Genomic DNA, 27,599 nt, shown 5'->3' on the forward strand with positions numbered 1-27,599 from the left:
TTCTTTTCAGGGGACTTCGAGGCCCAAATTGTGCTTTTCTAAGACACTGTGGATTGGTTTTGTTTGTTTTTTGTTTTGTTTTGTCTTTATGGCTTTTATTATGTTGCTATTACTATAGATTGAAATGTGGAAAGCCAATTTTTTTTTTCTACTGAGCCAGACATTAAAGAGACTTGGAGCAGTGTACAAGAACGCCGTTCTTTTTATTAACTTTTGCCTTGAAATTTTAAAAATGGCTTTATTACTTTATTTATTATATATGTGGGCCGGTGTGCACACACCTGACGTGCTGCAGCTGTCAGAGGTCTTGTGGGCCCCAGAGATGTACCTTAGATCATCAGGCTGGAGGGCAAGCACCTTGAGGAAAGGCGTGTACGCCTCAGGCTCAAAAGAAATTGAGGACAAGTGGTGGACACCGGAGCACACGCTGGCCTCCTGGCTCACTCAGCTATGGCCATACCTGTGGTTCTTCTCACCCCAGCTCTACCCTAAACTTCTCCAACTCCTAGGCTTCCCTTCCCTGGCTTTCATTTCTATATAATCCTGCCACTTCCGCCATGAGTTCTCTAAGCCTCTCTTCTCTTCTCTTCTCTTCTCTTCTCTTCTCTTCTCTTCTCTTCTCTTCTTTCTCTCTCTCTCTCTCTCTCTTCCTCTCTTGCTCTCCCTACCCACCTCTCTCTCTTCTCATGGCCCCATCCATTCTGCTGGCCTTGTTCAGTTACTCCCTCCTCTTTCTGCTCTTCCAGATGCTGCTGCTGTGCTCTCCCTCATATCTACAATAAAAACCTTCCCCTCAGCCATACCTTAGATGGGTGGTGTCCTTACGTTATACGGTGTGTGACACATGTGTGTACAGAGGCCTGAAGCTGATGTCAGATTTCTGTCCCAATCATTCTGTGATTTACTGATATCAGTGGCAGGCCTCTGCCCACACATGTCCACACGTGTCCACACCTGTCCACACCTGTCCACACCTGTCCACACCTGTCCACACGTGTCCACACCTGTCCACACCTGTCCACACGTGTGCTTGTATACATGACTGTTTTCCCTTTGATTGGAAAAAAAAGAAATAAAAAAGAATGAAAAGGAAATGACTGCCCCTAGTATGATGGAGGAGAAAGTAGATAAAAGGGAGGCATAGCCAGAGGTAGAGACATCTGGGAGTCTAGAGTGAACCTGACCTGACTGAGCTTGAGTCATGCAGGGAGAGGAGAGGGAAGAGAGGGGAACCGGGTGCAGCAGCCAAGAGGACAAAGGAACAAAAGAGAGGGATGGTGGCCAAAATGTCTGGATTATATAAGGAAGAGCCTCTGAGGGAAGGGCAGCTCAGCCCCTGGGCTGGAGAGTTCAGGGTAGAGGGCTGAGTATGCCAGCCATACCCCATAATGGATAGGGACTAGGGGATGCTGGGAAAACCAAGGAGGCCAAGTCCGCTTTGATATGTTAAACAGGCACACTTCCTGGGTTGGAAACTCCATACCTTAAGTCCTTTCTCCTGGCGCTGATAGATTCTAGATGTAGCAGAAGCAGAATGTCACTTCGTCCTGTTTCTTGTCACCGAGCACTTCTCATACCACAGCTTGGGAAAAAGTCTGCACGCCAAGGTGAAAAGTAGTGGCATGTAACTGATTCTCACCTAAAAATAAAACGGGGCTTCACAGAGCGATCTTGTTCTCATCCACATCGGAAGATTTGCAGGGACCTTTGTGAACGTGGCAACCAAAAAGCCTTTGATGGCTTTCCACCAAGTATGTGAAAGGCAGCTTGAAAACTGCCTGTATTTTTTTCTCCTTCAATAACGTTTAAGTGGCAAGGGTTAGATCTCAAACCCGGGAAAAACAGCTGAGGTGCACATTAAACATCAAAATGGACCTGGGCTTCAGGTTATCCCAACATGCCTCAGTCTCACCTGTCACAGGATTTGGCTAACACACCCCTGACCCCTGTCCTGAACTTCTCCAGCCCAGAGGATGAGTGTTCTTCCTATAGCCCTTCCCTCTATATTCTGGTCAGTTTGGCTATGTCAGTCTTTTGACCCAGCCTCCCTTTTGGTTAGCAGCTCCTCTCCTCTCTTTCTTCCCTGCCTCTCTACCCCCATGGTCTAGTTCAGTCAGGTCATGACCACTCTGGACTCTCTGCAATAAACTTTCTCCTCCATCATCCTGAAGAGTAGTCATGTCCTCTCTCTCTCTCTGTCACTCACTTTCTCACTGCCTCTCTCAATCTCTCTCTCTCTCTCTCTCTCTCTCTCTCTCTCTCTCTCTCTCTCTGTGTGTGTGTGTGTGTGTGTGTGTGTGTCGCTCACTTTCTCACTGTCTCTCTCAATCTCTCTCTCTCTCTCTCTCTGTCTCTCTCTCTCTCTCTCACTTATTTAACAAGCAGGGCCATTTCTGGCTCACTTTTTTCTTTAAGTAATATTTCAACAAGTTAAAGGCTCAAAGGGTGTTTATATTCAGGAGAGTTCCTCTTCCTAGGTCAGAGTTTTCTGCAAGTAATGAGATAGGGCAGAGAGCAGAGAGCTTCCTCGGCTGTGGAAAGTGTTAACCCTGGATCTGCCTCAATCCTTTGAAGAAATCCCAGCTACAGTATCACAATCTTTTGCTGGAACCGTCTTCAGAGGTTTTAGGTACATTAATTTCATAAGCACTGGGTTGGGTATTTTTAGAAATAGGTAAATCAAATCCCTCAACCATAAAACAATACACTCGCAGTCAGGAGACACTTTCACCCACAAAGCCACGTCACTGTCCCCGTACCAAGTCTGTTTCTCTCAATATGGGGCTACCCTTCTAACTGCTCACAATGCCTGTGATCTCATATGGCTACCACAGTTTGGATCTTTATGTCTCCCAGAGACCTTAATGTTGAAAGCTTGGTCCATCAGGGGCACTCTGGAGCGCCACCTACCTTCATGAGAGCCAGGATGCGGCTGCGACTGGAGTGCTGCCCCACCCCCACTCCCACCCCCGATTGTAGCATTTTGGCTGTGAGAGCGGTTATTCTCATCTAGTGGGATTAACAACAGATGCCAAGACCGTGAAACACTTGCCAGGAGGAACTGTGAGCAGCACGTAAAGTCAACCCAAAAGTGTGGCTGAAGTGGAAACTTCTGGGTTCTTTGGAAAGTCGGTTATGTCAAATGATGGTTTGCTGGGGAACACAGGTGAAAGAATGTTTTCTTGAGTGAAAGGATGTTGTGCTGAAGCAGACACAGGTGAAGGGATGTTTTGCTGAAGCAGACACAGGTGAAGGGATGTTTTGCTGAAGCAGACACAGGTGAAGGGATGTTTTGCTGAAGCAGACACAGGTGAAGGGATGTTTTGCTGAAGCAGACACAGGTGAAGGGATGTTTTGCTGAAGCAGACACAGGTGAAGGGATGTTTTGCTGAAGCAGACACAGGTGAAGGGATGTTTTGCTGAAGCAGACACAGGTGAAGGGATGTTTTGCTGAAGCAGACACAGGTGAAGGGATGTTGTGCTGAAGCAGACACAGGTGAAGGGATGTTGTGCTGAAGCAGACACAGGTGAGGGGATGTTGTGCTGAAGCAGACACATGAAAGGGCTTGTGATGAAGGAATATAAACACGACCCCACAGACAGTGGGAGTGGGAACGTTGATTTGCTTTGCTCCACCCCTATGTTCTTCATTAACAACACTCAGGTACCAGTTTGCCTTACATCGCGTTGCTGAGCTCCACCTGAGGTGATGCTTTAGAGAGAAACTTGCCAAATAACTTCTTGTGAGATTCCTGCAGCTTCTTACCACTTCTGTGGCCTTGGGCCAGTCGACGGATGAGCCTTGAGGTTTCTTCTGGATTGAACCACCCTTGCTAGTTCATGTGTGGTGTCTGCTCAGAGGACTGGACTGCAGCTACTGATTACTGTGTGGTGTTTGCTACTGGACTGAACTGCTAATATCCTGACAACAAAGATTGGACTCACCCCCCCCCCTCAAAGAACTATTCCTAAACAGATCTACTTCCCTACTTTATTAAAGTAGGTTGGAAAATTTTATGCATGTATGTGGCCATGAATGTTACAATAAACAAGGCCAACACCAGATCACACCAGTCAATTCCCGACCTTCTCTTCCCTATGTGCTGGACATGAAGCTATAGGATAGAATGTCTTGTCTGCTTAGGTCTTAATTTGGTCCAATTTCTCCTTCCTCATCCCTCACTCTGCCTTATTAAATGGAGTGTTTACTCTTTGCATGTTTTGTCACGATGTCAAGAAATTCTGATTTGGACCCGAGGATCCCGGCCCACAGCAGCTCTCTGCTCCCAGACCCCGTGGGAGAGAGACCTCACCGCCTGGACAGGTGGGCACTCCTGAGGCTGCAGAGCGGAAGAGACCACCAACACTGCCCACCCCTGCCCACATCCCTGGCCCAAGAGGAAACTGTATACGGCCTCTGGGTTCCCGTGGGGGAGGGCCCAGGAGCGGCAGGACCCCTGCGCCTGAGACACCGCTGGAACTTGAAGGGACAGACCGGATAAACAGTTCTCTGCACCCAAATCCCGTGGGAGGGAGAGCTAAACCTTCAGAGAGGCAGACACGCCTGAGAAACCAGAAGAGACTGCACTCTGCACACATCTCTGATGCCAGAGGAAAACACCAAACGCCATCTGGAACCATGGTGCACTGAAGCTCCCGGAAAGGGTGGCGCAGATCTTCCTGGTTGCTGCCGCCTCGGAGAGCTCGTAGGCAGCACCCCACGAGCAAACTTGAGCCTCGGGACCACAGGTAAGACCAACTTTTCTGCTGCAAGTGACCTGCCTGGTGAACACCAGACACAGGCCCACAGGAACAGCTGAAGACCTGTAGAGAGGAAAAACTACACGCCCGAAAGCAGAACACTCTGTCCCCATAACTGGCTGAAAGAAAACAGGAAAACAGGTCTACAGCACTCCTGACACACAGGCTTATAGGACAGTCTAGCCACTGTCAGAAATAGCAGAACAAAGTAACACTAGAGATAATCTGATGGCGAGAGGCAAGCGCAGGAACCCAAGCAACAGAAACCAAGACTACATGGCATCATTGGAGCCCAATTCTCCCACCAAAGCAAACACGGAATATCCAAACACACCAGAAAAGCAAGATCTAGTGTCAAAATTATATTTGATCATGATGCTGGAGGACTTCAAGAAAGACGTGAAGAACTCCCTTAGAGAACAAGTAGAAGCCTACAGAGAGGAATCGCAAAAATCCCTGAAAGAATTCCAGGAAAACATAAATAAACAAGTAGAAGCCCATAGAGAGGAGTCACAAAAATCCCTGAAAGAATTCCAGGAAAACACAATCAAACAGTTAAAGGAATTAAAAATGGAAATAGAAGCAATCAAGAAAGAACACATGGAAACAACCCTGGATATAGAAAACCAAAAGAAGAGACAAGGAGCTGTAGATACGAGCTTCACCAACAGAATACAAGAGATGGAAGAGAGAATCTCAGGAGCAGAAGATTCCATAGAAATCATTGACTCAACTGTCAAAGATAATGTAAAGCAGAAAAAGCTACTGGTCCAAAACATACAGGAAATCCAGGACTCAATGAGAAGATCAAACCTAAGGATAATAGGTATAGAAGAGAGTGAAGACTCCCAGCTCAAAGGACCAGTAAATATCTTCAACAAAATCATAGAAGAATACTTCCCTAACCTAAAAAAAGAGATACCCATAGGCATACAAGAAGCCTACAAAACTCCAAATAGATTGGACCAGAAAAGAAACACCACCCATCACATAATAGTCAAAACACCAAATGCACAAAATAAAGAAAGAATATTAAAAGCAGTAAGGGAAAAAGGTCAAGTAACATATAAAGGCAGACCTATCAGGATTACACCAGACTTTTCGTCAGAGACTATGAAAGCCAGAAGATCCTGGACATATGTCATACAGACCCTAAGAGAACACAAATGCCAGCCCAGGTTACTGTATCCTGCAAAACTCTCAATTAACATAGATGGAGAAACCAAGATATTCCATGACAAAACCAAATTTACACAATACCTTTCTACAAATCCAGCACTACAAAGGATAATAAATGGTAAAGCCCAACATAAGGAGGCAAGCTATACCCTAGAAGAAGCAAGAAACTAATCGTCTTGGCAACAAAACAAAGAGAAGAAAAGCACACAAACATAACCTCACATCCAAATATGAATATAACAGGAAGCAATAATCACTATACCTTAATATCTCTCAACATCAATGGACTCAACTCCCCAATAAAAAGACATAGATTAACAAACTGGATACTCAACGAGGACCCTGCATTCTGCTGCCTACAGGAAACAGAGACAAAGACAGATACTACCTCAGAGTGAAAGGCTGGAAAACAACTTTCCAAGCAAATGGTCGGAAGAAGCAAGCTGGAGTAGCCATTCTAATATCAAATAAAATCAATTTTCAACTAAAATTCATCAAAAAAGATAAGGAAGGACACTTCATATTCATCAAAGGAAAAATCCACCAAGATGAACTCTCAATCCTAAATATCTATGCCCCAAATACAAGGACACCTACATACGTAAAAGAAACCTTACTAAAGCTCAAAGCACACATTGCACCTCACACAATAATGGTAGGAGATTTCAACACCCCACTCTCATCAATGGACAGATCATGGAAACAGAAATTAAACAGAGATGTAGACAGACTAAGAGAAGTCATGAGCCAAATGGACTTAACAGATATTTATAGAACATTCTATCCTAAAGCAAAAGGATATACCTTCTTCTCAGCTCCTCATGGTACTTTCTCCAAAATTGACCATATAGTTGGTCAAAAAACGGGCCTCAACAGGTACAGAAAGATAGAAATAATCCCATGCCTGCTATCGGACCACCACGGCCTAAAACTGGTCTTCAATAACAATAAGGGAAGAATGCCCACATATACATGGAAATTGAACAATGCTCTACTCAATGATAATCTGGTCAAGGAAGAAATAAAGAAAGAAATTAAAGACTTTTTAGAATTTAATGAAAATGAAGGTACAACATACCCAAACTTATGGGACACAATGAAAGCTGTGCTAAGAGGTAAACTCATAGCTCTGAGTGCCTGCAGAAAGAAACAGGAGAGAGCATATATCAGCAACTTGACAGCACACCTAAAAGCTCTAGAACAAAAAGAAGCAAATACAACCAGGAGGAGTAGAAGGCAGGAAATAATCAAACTCAGAGCTGAAATCAACCAAGTAGAAACAAAAAGGACCATAGAAAGAATCAACAGAACCAAAAGTTTGTTCTTTCAGAAAATCAATAAGATAGATAAACCCTTAGCCAGACTAACGAGAGGACACAGAGAGTGTGTCCAAATTAACAAAATCAGAAATGAAAAGGGAGACATAACTACAGATTCAGAGGAAATTCAAAAAATCATCAGATCTTACTATAAAAGCCTATATTCAACAAAACTTGAAAATCTGCAGGAAATGGACAATTTCCTAGACAGATACCAGGTACCGAAGTTAAATCAGGAACAGATAAACCAGTTAAACAACCCCATAACTCCTAAGGAAATAGAAGCAGTCACTAAAGGTCTCCCAACCAAAAAGAGCCCAGGTCCAGATGGGTTTAGTGCAGAATTCTATCAGACCTTCATAGAAGACCTCATACCAATATTATCCAAACTATTCCACAAAATTGAAACAGATGGATCACTCCCGAATTCCTTCTATGAAGCCACAATTACTCTTATACCTAAACCACACAAAGACCCAACAAAGAAAGAGAACTTCAGACCAATTTCCCTTATGAATATCAACGCAAAAATACTCAATAAAATTCTGGCAAACCGAATCCAAGAGCACATCAAAACAATCATCCACCATGATCAAGTAGGCTTCATCCCAGGCATGCAGTGATGGTTTAATATACGGAAAACCATCAACGTGATCCATTATATAAACAAACTGAAAGAACAGAACCACATGATCATTTCATTAGATGCTGAGAAAGCATTTGACAAAATTCAACACCCCTTCATGATAAAAGTCCTGGAAAGAATAGGAATTCAAGGCCCATACCTAAACATAGTAAAAGCCATATACAGCAAACCAGTTGCTAACATTACACTAAATGGAGAGAAACTTGAAGCAATCCCACTAAAATCAGGGACTAGACAAGGCTGCCCACTCTCTCCCTACTTATTCAATATAGTTCTTGAAGTTCTAGCCAGAGCAATCAGACAACAAAAAGAGGTCAAGGGGATACAGATCGGAAAAGAAGAAGTCAAAATATCACTATTTGCAGATGATATGATAGTATATTTAAGTGATCCCAAAAGTTCCACCAGAGAACTACTAAAGCTGATAAACAACTTCAGCAAAGTGGCTGGGTATAAAATTAACTCAAATAAATCAGTAGCCTTCCTCTACACAAAAGAGAAACAAGCCGAGAAAGAAATTAGGGAAACGACACCCTTCATAATAGACCCAAATAATATAAAGTACCTCGGTGTGACTTTAACCAAGCAAGTAAAAGATTTGTACAATAAGAACTTCAAGACTCTGAAGAAAGAAATTGAAGAAGACCTCAGAAGATGGAAAGATCTCCCATGCACATGGATTGGCAGGATTAATATAGTAAAAATGGCCATTTTACCAAAAGCGATCTACAGATTCAATGCAATCCCCATCAAAATACCAATCCAATTCTTCAAAGAGTTAGACAGAACAATTTGCAAATTCATCTGGAATAACAAAAAACCCAGGATAGCTAAAACTATCCTCAACAATAAAAGGACTTCAGGGGGAATCACTATCCCTGAACTCAAGCAGTATTACAGAGCAATAGTGATAAAAACTGCATGGTATTGGTACAGAAACAGACAGATAGACCAGTGGAACAGAATTGAAGACCCAGAAATGAACCCACACACCTATGGGCACTTGATTTTTGACAAAGGAGCCAAAACCATCAAATGGAAAAAAGATAGCATTTTTAGCAAATGGTGCTGGTTCAACTGGAGGTCAACATGTAGAAGAATGCAGTTCGATCCATGCTTATCACCCTGTACAAAGCTTAAGTCCAAGTGGATCAAGGACCTCCACATCAAACCAGATACACTCAAACTAATAGAAGAAAAACTAGGGAAGCATCTGGAACACATGGGCACTGGAAAAAATTTCCTGAACAAAACACCAATGGCTTATGCTCTAAGATCAAGAATCGACAAATGGGATCTCATAAAACTGCAAAGCTTCTGTAAGGCAAAGGACACTGTGGTTAGGACAAAACGGCAACCAACAGATTGGGAAAAGATCCTTACCAATGCTACAACAGATAGAGGGCTTATATCCAAAATATACAAAGAACTCAAGAAGTTAGACCGCAGGGAGACAAATAACCCTATTAAAAATGGGGTTCAGAACTAAACAAAGAATTCACAGCTGAGGAATGCTGAATGGCTGAGAAACACCTAAAGAAATGTTCAACATCTTTAGTCATACGGGAAATGCAAATCAAAACAACCCTGAGATTTCACCTCACACCAGTGAGAATGGCTAAGATCCAAAACTCAGGTGACAACAAATGCTGTCGAGGATGTGGAGAAAGAGGAACACTCCTCCATTGTTGGTGGGATTGCAGACTGGTAAAACCATTCTGGAAATCAGTCTGGAGGTTCCTCAGAAAATTGGACATTGAACTACCTGAGGACCCAGGTATACCTGTCTTGGGCATATACCTAAAAGATGCCCCAACATATAACAAAGACACATGCTCCACTATGTTCATAGCAGCCTTATTTATAATAGCCAGAAGCTGGAAAGAACCCAGATGCCCTTCAACAGAGGAATGGATACAGAAAATGTGGTACATCTACACAATGGAATATTACTCAGCTATCAAAAACAATGACTTTATGAAATTCGTAGGCAAATGGTCGGAACTGGAAAATATCATCCTGAGTGAGGTAACCCAATCACAGAAAAACACACATGGTATGCACTCATTGATAAGTGGCTATTAGTCCAAATGCTTGAATTACCCTAGATGCCTAGAACAAATGAAACTCAAGACGGATGATCAAAATGTGAATGCTTCACTCCTTCTTCAAAAGGGGAACAAGAATACCCTTGGCAGGGAATAGAGAGGCAAAGATTAAAACAGAGACAGAAGGAACACCCATTCAGAGCCTGCCCCACATGTGGCCCATACATATACAGCCATCCAATTAGACAAGATGGATGAAGCAAAGAAGTGCAGGCCGACAGGAGCCGGATGTAGATCTCTCCCGAGAGACACAGCCAGAATACAGCAAACACAGAGGCGTATGCCAGCAGCAAACCACTGAATTGAGAATAGGACCCCCGTTGAAGGAATCAGAGAAAGAACTGGAAGAGCTTGAAGGGGCTCGAGACCCCATATGTACAACAATGTCAAGCAACCAGAGCTTCCAGGGACTAAGCCACTACCTAAAGACTATACATGGACTGACCCTGGACTCTGACCTCATAGGTAGCAATGAATATCCTAGTAAGAGCACCAGTGGAAGGGGAAGCCGTGGGTCCTGCTAAGACTGAACCCCCAGTGAACTAGATTGTTGGGGGGAGGGCGGCAAGGGGGGAGGATGGGGAGGGGAACACCCATAAAGAAGGGGAGGGGGGAGGGGGATGTTTGCCCGGAAACCGGGAAAGGGAATAACACTTGAAATGTATATAAGAAATACTCAAGTTAATAAAAAAAAAAGAAAAAAAAAGAAATTCTGATTTGCATGATGAGTGTGGCTGAGAATTGATCCCAGGGCCTCATACAAGTGCTTTAACCATAGCAATTTCTGCCCTCTTTTTCTTTCTGTAGGAGTTTGAAGCTTAGCATTTACTTGAGCCCCAGCAAGGATTTTGTGTGGGATGGCAAACCATGGCAGGAATCTCAGAGTGCCAGCTGGTTCTGTGTCCACTCGACACAAGCTGGAGTCATCGCAGGGAAAGGAGTGTCCCTTGAGGAACTGCCTCTGTGAGACCCAGCTGTAAGGCATTTTCTCAATTAGTGATCAAAGGAGGAGAGCTCCTTGTGGGTGGTGCGGTCCCTGGGCTGGTGGTCCTGGGTTCTATAAGAGAGCAGGCTGAGCAAGCCAGGGGAAGCAAGCCTGTAAGGAACATCCCTCCATGGCCTCTGCATCAGCTCCTGCTTCCTGACCTGCTTGAGTTCCAGTCCTGACTTCCTTTGGTGATGAACAGCAATGTGGAAGTGTAAGCTGAAGAAACCCTTTCCTCCCCAACTTGCTTCTTGGTCATGATGTTTTGTGCAGGAATAGAAACCCTGACTAAAACTCTCAGTAAGGTAGCGGGTCTGAGACCCTCTAGAGACTCAGTGGGCACACATCTGAGACTTAGCTGCCTCCCTGCTCTCTGCCAAATTCCTGGCCAGGAACACGTGCCACACTTCCCACACAAGGAAATGTGTTCTGTGGTCATGTAGACCCAGAACAGTTTTACATGCTAATGAGGTGTCTAGAAACCCTGAGGGTTTAGCCAATAAGCTTCCCTTCCCAGACATTCCTCCCTGCAGTAGATATTTAATCTCGGGTCTACCCTGAGAAGTTGGTATGGGATGTGTCCATTTCCCACAATGAAGTTTAGAACCATGGACTGTCTGAGTCTTTCATCAAAAATCACCGTGGGGAGAGGGTCTTTGACTAATAAGCTTCAGCCCAAGCCTCCTCCATGCTTCTAGCCACAACCACAGGCAAGCTAAGGACCTTCATTGAGCAAAGCCAGAGCTCCTGTTTCCCCCAACCCCCTGCCCCAGCCTAGTTCCCATCTTCATCCTGCAGGCCCCCAACTCTGCTCTCAACTCCACAATTCAGCTGTGCCTGGATGTCCAGGAGTTTGGGAGTACCTGGTCCCAACCTCCTTGTGGTCCAGGGGCCCAGAAGCCAGGGAATACCAGCTTCAGCTCTCTCACATCTCAGACTGCACTTTGCCACCCTTGGAGAGGTGTCTCGGTGCTTCCCTGATGTCCAGCACAAGCTCTCCTCGGTTCACTTCCCAAGTGGTAGTGCCCAGCCGCAGGGCAGGATGAGGACCCACCATTTTAGCCTTGGCCTTTTGCACAGTACTAGGAACTGGTTTCCTGGATACCATTAGAGCCTTGGAGACAGACTAGACGCACGTTGAGTATTTAAGTTCAAGAAACCGAGATGGACAGTCTTTTGGAGCTGGTGACTATGAGTTTGGCTCTTGAATGCCCATAAAAGGCTGATGTGCTGAAGGTTTGGGTCCCAGAAGTGGAGCCTGCTGGACTTGGAATTTTGAACAATGCTAGAACGTCTAAGGTGTCAGGAAGTCTTTTTTTTTTTTTTTCTTTTTTTCAGAGCTGGGGACTGAACCTAGGGCCTTGCACTTGCTAGGCAAGCGCTCTACCACTGAGCTAAATCCCCAACCCCGGTGTCAGGAAGTCTTAGTGTGACTGACATTTTGTGCTGTAAAATTGTTAGGGCAAAATCCCTAGGCTGGAGTTTCAAATGTCACAACACCCTGGTGGTTTGAATGAGAATGCCCCCCTCAGAGGCCTACAGGGAGTGGCACTACTGGGAGGTGTGGGCTTGTTGGAGCAAGTGTGTCACAGGGTGTGGGGCTGTGAAGTTTCAAAAGCTCAAGCCAGGCCCAATGCTACTCACTCTTTCTGCTGCCTGCTGATCTGGGTGTAGAACTTTCAACTCCTTCTCCATCACTGTGTCTACCTGGATGCCACCATGCTTCCTGCCATGATGACAATGGACTAAACCTCTGAACTCCTGCTCACCAGCTCTTACGAAACCCAGTGTGATGTACCCTATATAAGAGCAGGTTGTAAACAGTTAACAGCAGTTGTTGTGAAGGGAGCATCCTGGGGCTGGAATGTAGCTAAAGGGTAGAGCATTTGCCTTGCATGTGCAGGGCTCTGGCCTTGATCCTGAGCACGGAAAAGAGCCGAAAGTCACTTGCAACAAATGAATCAATTCATCAAAGCTTCCTCTTTACTGATATGAGGTGAAAGTAACCAATCACATTGCAATGTAGAAACACAATGTCAGACCACATAAACCTTGGGGAACCTTTGTCAGTTTAGCATGCTTAGAGTGTAATTACCACTCAAAGCTGCTGAGAACCCACTGGAAAAGCAACAATACCCAGATCTATTCAATTGACCCATGCCAGTGTTGCCACACTCACGTCAAATAGTCGCTCTCGTCCTTGGTGCCCAGGCCATCGACTCACCTTCTTGTCTTAGTTTGGTTTCCCAGGTACTCTAAACTCAGAGAAGAGGAGCTTCCAAGGACGAATACTGCAGATTAACACTGTGGGCTAGGGAGACGGCACAATGCTTAAGATATTTATCACTCAAGTGTGAGGACCAGAGTTTGGATCACCAGTCCCCGAGAAAATGCCAGATAGGTGTTAACGGTCCATCTGTAATGGCAGGCAGGCTCAGAGAGCAGAGATAAGGACATAGTGGCTAGCCAGACAGGAGTGTCAGAGAGCTCGTCCATCAATCAGACAGTTTGCCTCGTTGAAGAGGTGAAGAGTCATCAAGGCAAACTCTCGATGCCAACCTCTGGCCTTTCTAGGCACCGCACACATGAGAACAGACACATAGGTATGCACACAAAGACATGAGAAAAAGTAAAAGTAAAACTATCAAACATTCACAATGCGTATGTGTGTAACTACTGCTCAAGACCAGCAAGAATCAACTCGGAAATAATAAAGCACAGACCCAAGCCCTAGAACAGGCCAAGGCCCTGAGAGGGCACTGTCTAGTCCCCAGCTCACAGCTCTTATGAAACCCAGTGTTATGTTCAACGGACACCAAAGAAATTAGGAAATATTGTGGAACTAGGTGTCCTCGTAATCTTAATACAGTAAATAGTGATATTTTGTTGGATTGAATCATGAGATTCAACATTTTATAAATGAAGATGGAGGGAACTACTGATTAGCCTTGCTACAATGTTGAACAACCATTTATTGTAAGGAATATCACAATTTTATAGTTAGGATTGGTGAAATCTGGCTTTAATCTCAGAAAATTAGAACTAAAGTGTGTTATTAAATATATTAGACAGGCCCATGTTCACATAGGAGCATATTCTTTTTTTAAATATTATTTATTTGATGTATATGAGTACACTGTCGCTGTCTTCAGACACACCAGAAGAAGGCATCAGATCTCATTACAGATGGTTGTGAGCCACCATGTGGTTGCTGGGATTTGAACTCAGGACCTTTGGAAGAGCAGTCAGTGCTCTTAACCACTAAGCCATCTCACCAGCCCCAGGAGCATACGTTTAAAACTATTTCTGTTCTGTGTCTCACTTCATGGAAATGAAGAAGGTGCTGGCAGTTACATTGATCTCTCAGAGCTGTCTTACAGGATCTCTGGAAGTCGTGGATTTTATTTTAGAAATACTTTTCTTTCCTAGAATCATGGGCTGAGAGATAACTTCAATGAGGGCAGTGTAAGGGGTCTCAGGAGACCTGGTGCCTCATGACTGCGTGCTCCCTGTCAGCTGGAGAAGACCCTGGCTGCAGAATATTTCAGGAGAGTTGCTTAGAGACCTCAGCTATGGGTTATATAAAGGCATTTCTATTGTATTTTTATTAGAGAATGTCCCATTCTTCATTTTAACCACCGCAAAACCATTACTCGTGCGCGTGCATGCGCACACACGCGCGCACGTGCTTTCACACCTTTCCCCTTCCTCTTTCATTTAGCTTCCTTGATTAGCCTAGAGCTAGAAAGTAATATTTTCTGGCCCTCACTGTTGATGCTTTTTTCCTGCTTTCGATCCAGAGGTAAGGTGGCTACTTTATACATCACAGGGAATAACACAGTTGTTAATACTGCTGAGCCCAGACACATGTACAGAATTACTGGCAGATCGGGATAGTGTCCCTGAAGAATTCCAGATAATGCAGGAGTCGCCATTAGTCCCAGGGCAGCACCAACCAGAATGAACGCAGCGGATTTCCCAGTTAAGGTGGTGTACTGCTCAATCCAGGAGATGCCGCTGGGAAACGTGGCAGCCATTGAGGCTCCATACACAGAAGACGCGATCCAGAGGCAAAGAGGGCTCTTGTCAAAAAGCACCAGAAAGAAAGATGAGGCCAGGCTGCCAATGTTACACAACACCATCATGGTCCCAGGCTGTAAGAGCGTTGCGAAGAAGATGGCCAGGCCCCTGCAGGCTGCGAAGGTCCCCCAGAAGATGGAGTTCAAGCCAGCTGCCTCGCTCTCTTCCATGCCAACGTGGGTGGTGGCGAAGGAGAATACGTAAGAGCCGTAGGTCACCTCCGCTCCCACGTAGAAGAAGAAGAAGAGGAAGAGGAGGCATAGCAGGGCCCTGTGGTATTTAGCCCTTCGAGCTCCCTGAGCAGACGCTGCGGATTTTTTCTGCTTTGACCTCTTTTTAAAGAATGGAGCAAACAGGAAGACAGAAAGTACTAGAACATAGGTTCCAATGGAAGCGTACGCCCACAGAAGATTCATGTCGTCAGGTACCGCCAACACAGAGTCTGAGGCGGCTTCAAAGGATCGGTTCAAGGCTGAACGGTCTAACTGAGGCTCTGTGTGGTTCTGAGCAGATGCTGTGGTACCCCAGGCCAATTTAGCCAGCAGGGGAGCCAGGAAGGCACCCAAGGCGAAACTGAAGTGCAAGGCCTGCATATGTGGGGCTCCTTTGTCCCCCCAAAGGTCCAAGATGAGGACGTTCCCACCTACCAACAAAGGAAATGATTTAAGTTAAATACAGTAACATATCTAATACATGGCAAATGTTCTAAATTAAAGATTGCACCTGATTCAATTCTGTGATGTGGGATGTTCACACTACCTCTTAGAGTCAGGCACATTAGCAAAGACCTTTTTATATGCTGACAATTCCCTGGGGAATTTTATTTGGTGTACACACACACACACACACACACACACACACACACACACACACACACACAATATAATTGCGATGGTTTATTTAAGTTCAGCTTAGGGAGTGGCACTATTACAAGGTGTGGCCTTGTTGGAGTGGGTGTGGCCTTGTTGGAGTAGGTGTGGCCCTGTTGGAGTAGGTGTGGCCTTGTTGGAGTAGGTGTGTCACTGTGGGTGTGGGCTTTAAGACCCTCATCCTAGCTGCCTAGAAGCCAGTATTCTGCTAGCAGCCATCAGTTGAAGATGTAGAACTCTCAGCTCCTCCTGAACCAGGCCTGCCTGGATGCTGCCATGTTCCCTGCCTTGATGATAATGGACTGAACTTCTGAACCTGTAAGTCAGCCCCAATTAAATGTTGTTCTTTATAAGACTTGCCTAGGTCATGGTGTCTGTTCACAGCAGTAAAACCCTAACTAAGACAACATACATACGCACATGTATACACCCACTTCAGACACGTTATCAACCCTTTTTTGTACTTGCAATAATAAAAGTACTGTTTATTTATGCTTAAAAAAGATACAAAATACCCATTCAGAATAGTGGCCCTGGTGTGCCTATGACAGGAGATTATACCCATTTCAGAATCTGCCCTTAACTCTATCAGAGGACCTACAAGAAGAGAAGTTCAAATCTTCAAGTCCACGGCTATCTCTTTTTATAAAGTGATTGATTTTAAAAATGGATTCCACTCTGAATTTACAAGACAATGACTACTCTCACTAATCCAAAGCCATTCGGCTAGGCTGGATGGCCAGTGAGTTCTCGGATCTTCCTGAGTCACCTCCCCCACCCCTGTAGGTTTTCAAAGACATCATCGCATATGCAGAAACTTTACTATAGAGGGAGGTTTTGAGAAAACAAAGGACAAAAATAATAAATGCAAAGAAAGTAGCACAAAGCACTGGCTCTTGGCTTTCCCTCCTCAGATCCTGACAGCAGCAAACCATAACCTCTCCTAGAACGGAATCTCTAAGATCATGTATCATCAGATATGTAGAAAATCAATGCCCTAATTTACACAGACAGCAGTTGCTAGCAGGGTGGTTATGAGTCTAATGACCAGATCAATAGTCCCCTGTCATTTCAAGACCATCATGAGGAACAATTTAATACCTTCTCCACTCCTCTCAGTAGTAGCATGCCTCAGTCTCAGATAGGACCCTGAGTGACCCACTAACCTGTATCCAGAACACCAAATGAGACACCGGTAATAGACATCATGGCAGTCAGTAAGGCAGCTGTTTTACAGAAAGGAGTGAGGTAAAGACCGGCCGCAGTAAGCAGGTGGGACAGCCCTGAGAAAACACAGTTGAAAGTTGGATGTCAAGATCAGTATTCGTGCAGTCTAGTCTGTATGTTGCAGTCAAGTCAGCATAATAATAACAGCTTCCCCAAATGCAAACAGGGTCAAATTAAAAGAGGATAATCTTGTAGGGTTGTACCTTCTACAAGTAGCCATGCCCTTGTATAGTCTCTATGGATTATAAAATATAAAAGGTTATGAAATGAATATAATGTTATTACTGACAGAAGCAAACTCTAAATTATACCATTAAGCCATGTTTTATAACCAAAGAGGTAAAAACTATTTCCTTAAATGTTTTACTTTTCAGAACCACAAGGAGGCCCAGCAAAATGGCTCATGCCACAAAGACCGATGACCTGAAATAGAGCCCAGGAACCCGCATGTGGAAGGAGTAAGTTGTCCTCTGACCTGAACATAAGGGCTCTGGGGTGTGCACAATAATTAATTAAATGTATATTAACAATTATTAAAAATAATCCAACTGGAGGGAGAGTAGTTAGAGGGCTGGCTCAGGGACTGAGCATGGGCTATGCATGTATGAGGACCAGAGTTCTAATCCCCACCTAAAAATAAAGCAGAAAGCGGTCAAGGAACAAACTTGTGGCCTCCATGCCCCCACACACATATCTGAACACGCATGAGCCCACATACACATGAATATGAATACACAGCACACACACACACACACACATACACAGAGAGAGAGAGAGAGAGAGAGAGAGAGAGAGAGGGAGAGAGAGGGAGAGAGAGAGAGAGAGAGAGAGAGAGAGAGAGAGAGAGGCAAAACAAAACAAAAAACTCCAAGAATTAAAAGGATGTTTATATATGGAATAACAAAAAGAGCAAATGGGGGAACTAGTTTAGCAGTTTATAGTAACACTTTTAAAAGTTAGTTTGTGGACTTGAGAGGGAAATACAAGGCATACAGTTTCTGGGCTGGCATTTAGATCAGTGGTGGAACAACTGTGTAACAGGATTCTCCACAAACCAAACCTTACATTTATATAATCCCTATATGGATCCTCTCGGTCCGTTTTGGAAATAAGAGGGTTCCCTCATGTATCCAACAGGAACAATAGGATGAGGTAGAGCAGCCTGGGCTTGACGCTGATGTGAGGCAGCAGATGAAAACGCAGCCTGCGGTAGCCATCAACCTTCTGCTCCCCTTCCTGTCCAACCCAGGTTTAAGAGCAGAAGTTTCTTACATCTACAGCTCTAGGAATCCCGCTGTGCCTCGGATAAGCACAACTCTGGGGACAACCCTCTTCTGTGCGTCTGGAATAGTGCCTGGGTTTTGGTGAAGGCTGACAAGACTTGGGATTGCTAGCGCTCCGTCCGCAGGGTTAGTCGTTTCCAGAGGGCTCCGTAATGATTGCGTGTCACGGACCCGGAACATTAGACCCTGGCAAGGCGGTTGTGAGGGTCAGCAAAGCATAATACTTTGATTGGCCATGTCTCCACACTACAGCTAAATATGTTAAGTTAGGGACAAATTGCAAACTTAGTAACAGAAACAAAGGAACGAAAATCACTCCTCGCTTACCCAAAAGTAGAAAATGATTCATGCAGTCGAAAAGCACCCCACCAACCACAGAGCCGCCCAGGTAGCCGAGGGCTCGGCCCACGAAGATTTCGGAAAGGCTGCTGATGTTCCGGTTCACGTTTCTGGCCAGGTCTGGAAATGTGGGTCCCAGCACAGCAGCGCTCACTCCCTGCAATTTACAAAGCCAAAAGCTCTTACTTACGAAGTAACATTTATCTAATTATATCTGTAGTTGTAAAAACAAATATTAGTGGGGTGCAGTTACAAGGCAGAGAGTGGCTTCAAGGCCCACAGCAAGGATGGAATATTCTGTAACACGAAAGTCACACAACCGTGGAGTTCCCGTTGCTTTTCTTCATTTCAAACCTCTCAAGTTTTCAAAAGCTCCTTAATTCTGTTTCCTGTTTGACAGTACCTTAAAAGCTAGTTTGGAGCTGGGGGTGTAGCAGTGGTAGACTGCTTGTCTAATATGCACAAGTCCGAGTCCAAGGACTAGCGCATCAAATTAATAATTATTTTTATTTTTCCCCTGTATTTAATATGTGTGCATGCACACATGTGTATGCCATTGCATGGATGTCTAGATCAGGGGACGACTTGTGTGAGTCAATTCTCGCTTTCCACCGTGTGGCTTCTGAGGGTCAAACACAGGCCCTCACGTCTTAAACCAACTTAAACTGCTGAATCATCTCACCAGTAATAATAATAGTAATAATTGTTATTATTATTATTACTTATAAGATGTATCATCAATCTTATATTTGAAATAAGGTTTTAGTATTATATTTACAAATATACTATAAGTGCCAATATGATAATTTACATACCAAAGTTCTAAATATCACATTGTTCTAATTTTTATATTATTAAAACTCAACTACTTCTGGTGCAGATGGGGTTCCACACAGGAGATAAGTCAACTGAGTTTACTCAAATCTACACTTTCCTTCAAAGGAACCCTCAGCCATCAGAAGAACAGGATGTCAACCTTCCTTGCAATATGTTACACACACCGGGTACAGCATGAATTTGACAATAGGATGTTTAAAAAATGACAATTTATTATTCAAAGTAAATTTGGCCTGTAGCTACCTCTGTGTACGTGAGGAACTCCATCCCAACCTGTCAGCACGCTGTAACCTTCTGAGTGTACTTCCCATAATGCATGGTCAATTTCATGGGCTGCATAATGTGTAAGTTACGTTCAAACAACTCAAAATTTAAACTGAACCAATCATAGCTACTTCAGTATATCCCCCTTCCCTTTTCTGTGTATAAACCTTCCTTTTCCCCGCTGTTGGCTACTTCCATTGACTCCAGAGGCTGTCCAACTTAAGACTCTCCCTTTGCTCAAACAAAAAGTTTGTTTTTTTTTCTTTTCTTTTTTTCGGAGCTGGGGACCGAACCCAGGGCCTTGCGCTTGCTGGGCAAGCGCTCTACCACTGAGCTAAATCCCCAACCCCCAAACAAAAAGTTTTTAAAACATTTATTTTATGTGTGTGCGTGGGGACCTAAATGTGTGTATGCACACTTACCTGTACCCAGGGGCCAGAAGAGGGTGTTCTACTCTGAAACTGGAGTCACTGGAGCTAGCTGATGTGGGGCTGAGAAGCAAATCCAGGCCCTTGAAAGACCAGCAGGTGCCCTTCCTTAACTCCTGACCTACCCTCCAACCCCTTAAACAACGTTTTGCCAAATCAAAAGGTTTGGCATCAGATGTGCAGTGCTAAAAGAGACATCCGGTGGTGGCCTTGACATCAAACGATCATACAAATGTGCCAGCCAGAGTCTCTCGTGCCCAACAACCTTGCACAGCAGCGGAGGTCTCTGCAGGTTGCCTCCTTGACTGGAGCTCTATGGATCTGTGTAGTCCTCTGCGGTGCAGACACCTCATTGGACCGCCAGCCTTAGGAACGAATCCCTCCACCGGTGAAGGTATCTGGGAACCTGATATCTGGGACACGTGCTTATCCCCACAAAGTTAATGGCCCAGAGCCTGTGTACATGTGGGGCTGGGACAGGAGTAAATTCACTTTGTTAAGACATCCCGTAGCTAGAATGGGGACATTTTCACATAGACGAACTTGCTCACTTGCCAGGTACAATGGAAGAGAGCCTCACCTTAAAATCAGTGCCTTGCGCTCTTTAAACACCATTCTTTCCCCCAGAGCTGAGGACCGAACCCAGGGCCTTGTGCTTGCTAGGCAAGTGCTCTACCGCTGAGCTAAATCTCCAACCCTTACACTCTTTAAAGCAGTGGCTCTAAACCCTCCTAACGTTCCTCATGTTTTGGTGACCCCCAACTGTAAACTATTTTAATTGCTACTTCGTAACTGTACCGTAAATATCTGTGTTTTCCAATGCTCTTAGGAGACCCCTGTGAAAAGGTAATTCGGCCCCAAGGGAGTGAGGACCCACAGACTCGAGGACCACTGTTTTAAAGGGTTCCCAGTCGCGCACATGGGAGGCAGCCATCCGCAGAGGGATCATGGTGTTTGCCAAGGCTACGGTCCGCAGAAGGTGTGCAGTAGGGGTGGTCACCCTCACAGCACCCAACAGCCAGAGGGGCTAAGCCACACCACGCTGAGGGCTCAGTACCTTGGCCCGGGAATCCACACACTCATGACCTGTTCCAGCTCAGCAGGGAGGAAAATGGCAGAATGGAGACTTGTCCTTCGGCAGGGGAAGCAGCGACCAGGGGAGGCAGCGGCCAGGGCACCCTCCTCCTGGGTCAGCCCAGAAGGATCCTCAAAGCTCCTGAGGCTGCCAGGGTTGTGGTTTCCCCTCTCTCTAAGTAGAGCAGTGAGGTTTAAACAAATAGTAATACAATAAATTTTAAACGAGCTAACGACCAGAGGGGGCCCTTGGAAACAGAAAAAAACGAGTCTTAAATATCTTCTCACATATCTACTATTCTATTTGCTTATTCTGTCGCTAAAGGCTAAAGCAGGTGTGGTGACATTTATGATCTTAGCATTCTTGAGACTTTGGTTAGGCAAAGAGGGGGCAAGCTTATGTGAATGAAGTATTCTTTAAAAAAGAAAAAAGGAGGAGGAGAAGTCCACGTTCTTTCCTGGCTGATGTGTCTTAGGTAGTGTGTGGTTCCTAGGATGCTGCTGATTTAATTTTCAAAGGCCTAGAGGTTGCCCGATTCACAACTTTCCCAGTCTGAATCTCTTTGCATAATATTCCTATTAAACTCCTTCCTACTGTGCCCTGAAGATTAAGGTCAATAAATGTTAGATTATAAGTAATGCATGAAGTTTAAACTACTAGAAATGAGACCAAAAGGGATGGGCCTCGAGAGATGGCTCAGTGGTTAGAGCACTGGCTGCTCTTCCAGAGGTCCTGAGTTCAATTCCCAGCAACCACATGGTGGCTCACAACCATCTGTAGTGGGATCCAATGTCCTCTTCTGGTGTGTCTGAAGACAGCCACAGTATATAAATCAATCAATCAATCAAAAAATAAAATAGAATCCCAGTATGTAGGTAACCAGGGGTGATAAGTTCACTTTGGTAACGACTGTCTATATGACATGCAGATGTTTTATTTTATTAAGGAAGTTGAGTTCAGTTCTAAAATGAGAAGAGGAAAGACACAGGACCAAGTTGAATAAATGGGGACATTACAGTGCCGGGGGTGCACCTCAGTTGATACAGCGCCTTCCAGGAAGCCCTGGGGTCAGCTAATCTGCACTCCGACCCTCTATTTATTCTTTTAAACTCTCATATGTAAGGGTCTGTCCCAGCAGCCGTCCCTGTAGTCCTAGCTAATCAAGAGACTCATCTCATGAAACTCTTGCAACAGACACAAACAACTTTCTTGCCAAGGGCACTAATACTGTCCTGGAACTCTCCCCTGGTCATGAACCATGGTCATCTTTTTTTTTTTTTTTTTAGTTTTTTCCGGAGCTGGGGATGGAACCCAGGGCCTTGCACCTGCTAGGCAAGCGCTCTACCGCTGAGCTAAATCCCCAACCCTGAACCATGGTCATCTTGAGTCTTGCTGTTTGCAGTTAATTGTTTGGTCTGAAGGGACAACCCTGGAAGTGACTATCAAGTTCCCCTGGCCAGGGTAGGAATTCCCAGAGCCACTGACTCGCAAACATCGAGCTGATGTTTAACCTGGCAGCAAGCACAAAAAGAATTAAGTACCAAGGAAATGACTTGGCAGATTCTCATGCTAAGTAGGCAGTGGTAAAACTACTAAGCAGTTTGAACGAACTCCAGGGGTCGGCCCAAATCCAATCACCTATCAAAACCTATTTAGTATGGGGTACTAAGGACCTGAACTACAAAGGATGTAAATCCCTTGCTAAGCAGGGCCGCCGCATGGAGAGTTTGTGCGCCTCCTGGAGCTCGCTGGCTCCGTCCTCAAAGCTTCTAGCATTAAAAGCGCTGCCCTCTAAGATTCGCCGCGGCGGGGTGTATCTGTACACACAAAAAGATACCCCCCAAAAAACCCAAACTGTAACAAAACATCGGCGGATATGTGTTTTCACTACAAAGGGCTTCTAACCTGTGTTTGTGTCCCCACTCCATCCATCCTTTCAGTTAAGACACTGAAGTTCCAAACCCTGAGATTTTAGCGTCTGACTGAGTCAGACACGGATGGACCGGTCTCTTCCCCAGTCCACCGGAAGTGCCCATTTTCTGGGTGGAGATCTGACGGTGCCCCGTGCAGAAACACTGTGCTGTAACAGTAGTTGCGGTTAAATCAGAAGTTGTGTTTTCCCAGCAGGGCTCCTGACCACAAGGCACTCGAGCTGTTCACCATGCAGGTTGTATAACCGCTAAGCAGGGAAGCACACACTCAAAGGCAATAGGGGACCCAGCTCCTGTGTTGCCTGGATGGCCTCAGTCATAAGCGTTTCTAACGGGTGGCAATCAGTGGCTCCCACTGGGGAGCATAGACTGAGTCCTTCTGAATTGTCACTGCAGCACCCCTGGTGATAGCATCTGAGTCCTCACAGCCACCTAAACTGTGACATGATCCAATAGGCAAAGCTTCCGGGCGTTAACCCAAAAGTTTATTTGAGTATCGCCACTAGGACCAGTCTACAAGCAGACAGCCTTCCCAAGAACATAGGCTCTCATTGCCCTGAAGGTGTTAGCTTTCTATGCACACACACACACACACACACACACACACACACACACACACACACACACACATACTTGCAGGAAAACACAGTGATAAGCCGTAAACCAGAGCTATTGCCAAATTCCCTCCACATCCATAGTGGGTTGACTAGAATTGCCTAGTGGAAAGCTCTCCTGGCTATCCTGAAGATCACTGCTGCTTGTGATACCCTCACTGGAAACGACCTGTCCAATTACTAACTGATCACAACCAAACACATGTCAATAAAAAAGGGTATTGTGCGTCCAGTCATTGTGTGCACAAGACCTAGGCATTGCTATGGGTAAAACCAAACACTTGAGTGGTGTCACACTAAGTTCAAATTTAATGCCGCTAAGTGAGATGCTATACCCCTGTAGCATGATTCATAGGGGGCTTCCCACCAGACCTTGCTAGGACGTTTTCTTAGAGGTGAATGGATTTAATTGATGTCTGCTTGGTCACCACTAGGTGGCGATCTTTTCCACCTCGTGGGCCTTTATTGAGCTTGTAGACGTCTGCCTTCTGAATTACTTCTCTGGACGTTTCTATTCCTTCCAAAATCAAAGACGAGTGCCCATCTTTGACGTGGATAAAAACATTAGTCTCCTTTGAGGAAAGATTCTAATAGAGGTCCGCGTATTCATTTTGCAGCAGTGGGGTGCTAGTTGTACAGAACATAAAGCCACCTGTGACCTGGGGAAAATTCTGGTCTCGTAACCGGTGAAAACTCCCATGGGTTCCAAAATATGGAGCCATTTTCTGAAAGATGAGAGCATTCGCATACGGATTGGAACAAAATTTCACTTTCGAGCTCCTCTCTGGGGGCTGGAGGGATTGCTCAGTGACTTATAACTTATCCTCCACAGGGCCTCAGTTCCGCTCCCAGCACCCATTTGGGCATCTCACAGTTGGTTTCCGGGGCACCCGTATTCACCCCTGAAGGTGTAAAGAATTACCTGGCCAATCTGCCATTGTCCATTATGAATTCTGTAACTGAACCAAACTGACCATGGCCCAGAAAGTGCTGTTGGTGCCCATTTCACACCGAGAGGCTGGCCCTAAAGGAAAGGGGGATTATTAACTCCCCCTATGGCTGCTCCTGTGTGTAGGCTACTATAACCTATCAGGACACTCCAACAACTGGACTTTTAGGAAAGGATATTCTTAGACAAGTTGCCAACCAGCTAAGTACTGAGGCCATCACAGATGCACACAGCCCAAAATGTCCAAAGCAGGTGAGTGAGTTGTATGCAACCGCCTAATCTCCGTACATTTTCTGGGACCATAGGTGCTAGCCATACTTCAGAGAGTTTTCCTAGCCTTCTCTAGCTCAAGCACTGTCGGTTCCCGGTTCCTTTCTTTGTGCAAAGAAACTGTTAAATCAACAAGTGTAACCTTTGCTTTTCAGTAAGAGCAACAACACCAAAAGGTTAACCGCTGGCTTTCAGAGGAAATTCCTTGGGCCCCTTAGGAAGTGGTCTATATTTCAAGAATGCCCGGTTCTAATTGCACTGCTCCCTGCTCTAGGCCCAGGTGAGCCCCTCACCTAAGCAGAAACCACCCAGGACTAAGGACCAGGGTGAGTAGTACGGCAAGACGTGAGTAAGAGCATCAGAGCAATGGTTCTAACCAAAGCACCTTCCAGGACTCACAGCAAGGCCTGGCCCACAGACGGACTGACTCTGCTTCCCGCCTAAGATTTAGTTACCAGTGATCACTCCACAGACAACTCATATCTCTCCACAGTCACAGTTACCAAAAGACCAAGCAAGGTCATCATGGATAGTGAGTGGGAAAGGAGTCTAAGTAGTCAGTAAAAGTCACTTTTTGCCTTGCACTTTGCTCCAAGAGAAACATTTAAGGACCCAAAGGCTCAATTTATGTAGCATTATCATAGAGAGAGACACCTTCCTGGTTTTACCAACCTAACCAACTCTGTGACCTGGGAAAAGTCCCTTTTTACTTGGGGCCTACTTTTCAGCTTCGAAATTAAGTTGCCAGCTGGCTCTGGTCAGGGCCTGAGGAAGAGCTCCCGGAAGGCACGTTTCTGTCTAACCACCTGGGCCAGCATACATGAGCACAGCTCTCTCTCTCGGAAAACATTAGGGTAATCAATTTCATGTCTGATGAAAATTGTACCCATTCCCCCGGCCCAGGCAGGTTCAATAACGTTGCATAGAGGTCATCCAGTGTGCAGGTGGTTACAGCCTCAGCTCTCACCATTCCCAGGAAAGCAGCATTCAGAACCACAGTGGTGAACCAGCGCAGTGTTCTTCCCACTTGGTCACTCGATGTGGCCTGCAGCCCATTCTTCCCTGGGGTCTCGGACTGGAGGAGGTGCTGCTCAACAGCAGTGGCCCCGGACCCACGGGACTCCATTTCCGACCCCAGCTTGGTGGCTCCAGACAAAGGGTTTTTGGTGAGGTCCAGCTTTTTGCCAGGGTCCCTGGAGCTCTGAGCCCCAGTTCTTTCTAACCAGAAGATTCTTTCCAGTGCCTCCTCCCCCACGGACAGTCTTGAGTCAGGGCCTCGGGAAGTTACACTTTGGACTGTGCACGTGGTGACACTCACACCCATCTTGCACAGCTCCTAAGAAGATCATTTGGCAGAAATAGGCCTTTCTCAGCAATCAGGGGCCAGGCTTCTTGGGGGAAGGGAATGTGTTTGCCTGGAAGACCAGATTCTCCCTGGATACTCCTTCGGGATCTCTCCCGTGTAAGCGCGCACAGGTGGATGCACTGGTACCCAGAGGGAGAAAAAGCTGGAAGCCCAGCTTCAGAGTAGCCCAGTCAAGAGGCACTGGAGATTGGAGAAACGGCTCGAAAATTCAGAGTGCTGGCTGATTTTTTCTCAGGGGTCTTAAGTTTGGTTCCCAGTACCCACCCTGGGCAGTTTACAACCTACCTGTAACTCTACTCCGAGGGAGACACCACTTCTGCAAGGGGAGGAAACTGGAGTTTCCTCTTCAGGTCATCTGGGAGCAAAGAAGCCATAGTCTGGTCCCACCTTACCCGACTTCCCAAACTCCCCGCGCCGGTCCTCTCGGCCAACAAATTTACCATTTGCCACATTCACGCTACCTTCAGCTTTCACACATAGCATCTCAACCGTCCCGACACAGAATCCGCCTTAGCCCTGTACAGTCAAGAGGAATATGGCTTACAGAGTACGAAACAACTCACCCAGGAGTAGTCAGCGAATCCCCACTATGGACAAGGGAACAGTAGCTCAGAGCAGAATCTGGGCTGGGGCTGGGCTCCGTGCTTCAGTGCTTGTCCAGGATGCTCAAGGCTCTGTACCTAGGACTGAAAAATTACTTAACTCATTGGCCAGGGTCTCACCTACACACACTAACCCCAATTCCTGCAGACCCTTCCAGGTACCCGGAAGGGTGTGAGGACCTGGAAAGAACCATAAATATGAGTCTTTGCTGAGTTACGTCACCTGGAGTGGGGAGACCAAAACAGATCTTAAAAAGAAAAAAAAGGGGTTGGGGATTTAGCTCAGTGGTAGAGCGCTTGCCTAGCAAGCACAAGGCCCCGGGTTCGGTCCCCAGCTCCGAAAAGAAAAAAAAAAAAAAGAAAAAAGAAAAAAAAGGAAAGGAAAAAAAATCCAGATCTTAAAGAGAGAGAGAGAAAAGGCGTCTCATTTTGTAGCCCAGGCTAGCCTAGAATTTACTCTGTAGCCC

The 27,599-nt window shown here is 45.5% G+C and overlaps 1 protein-coding gene across 1 annotated transcript; it reads right to left on the bottom strand.

Annotated features, from left to right (window-relative positions):
- Window positions 1-14,103: 14,103 nt before the first annotated feature.
- On the bottom strand, window positions 14,104-26,400 carry Naglt1 (Na+ dependent glucose transporter 1). Its single transcript, NM_176080.2, is given in 4 exon segments — window positions 14,104-15,721; window positions 17,114-17,230; window positions 18,785-18,953; window positions 26,132-26,400. Coding segments are annotated over 4 exon segments (1,455 nt in total). The 5' UTR covers window positions 26,291-26,400; the 3' UTR covers window positions 14,104-14,711.
- Between the last annotated feature and the right edge of the window lie 1,199 nt (window positions 26,401-27,599).

This window comes from Rattus norvegicus, chromosome 20 (genome assembly GCF_021556685.1).
Source record: "Rattus norvegicus strain SHRSP/BbbUtx chromosome 20, alternate assembly SHRSP_T2T, whole genome shotgun sequence".
NCBI lineage: Eukaryota > Metazoa > Chordata > Mammalia > Rodentia > Muridae > Rattus > Rattus norvegicus.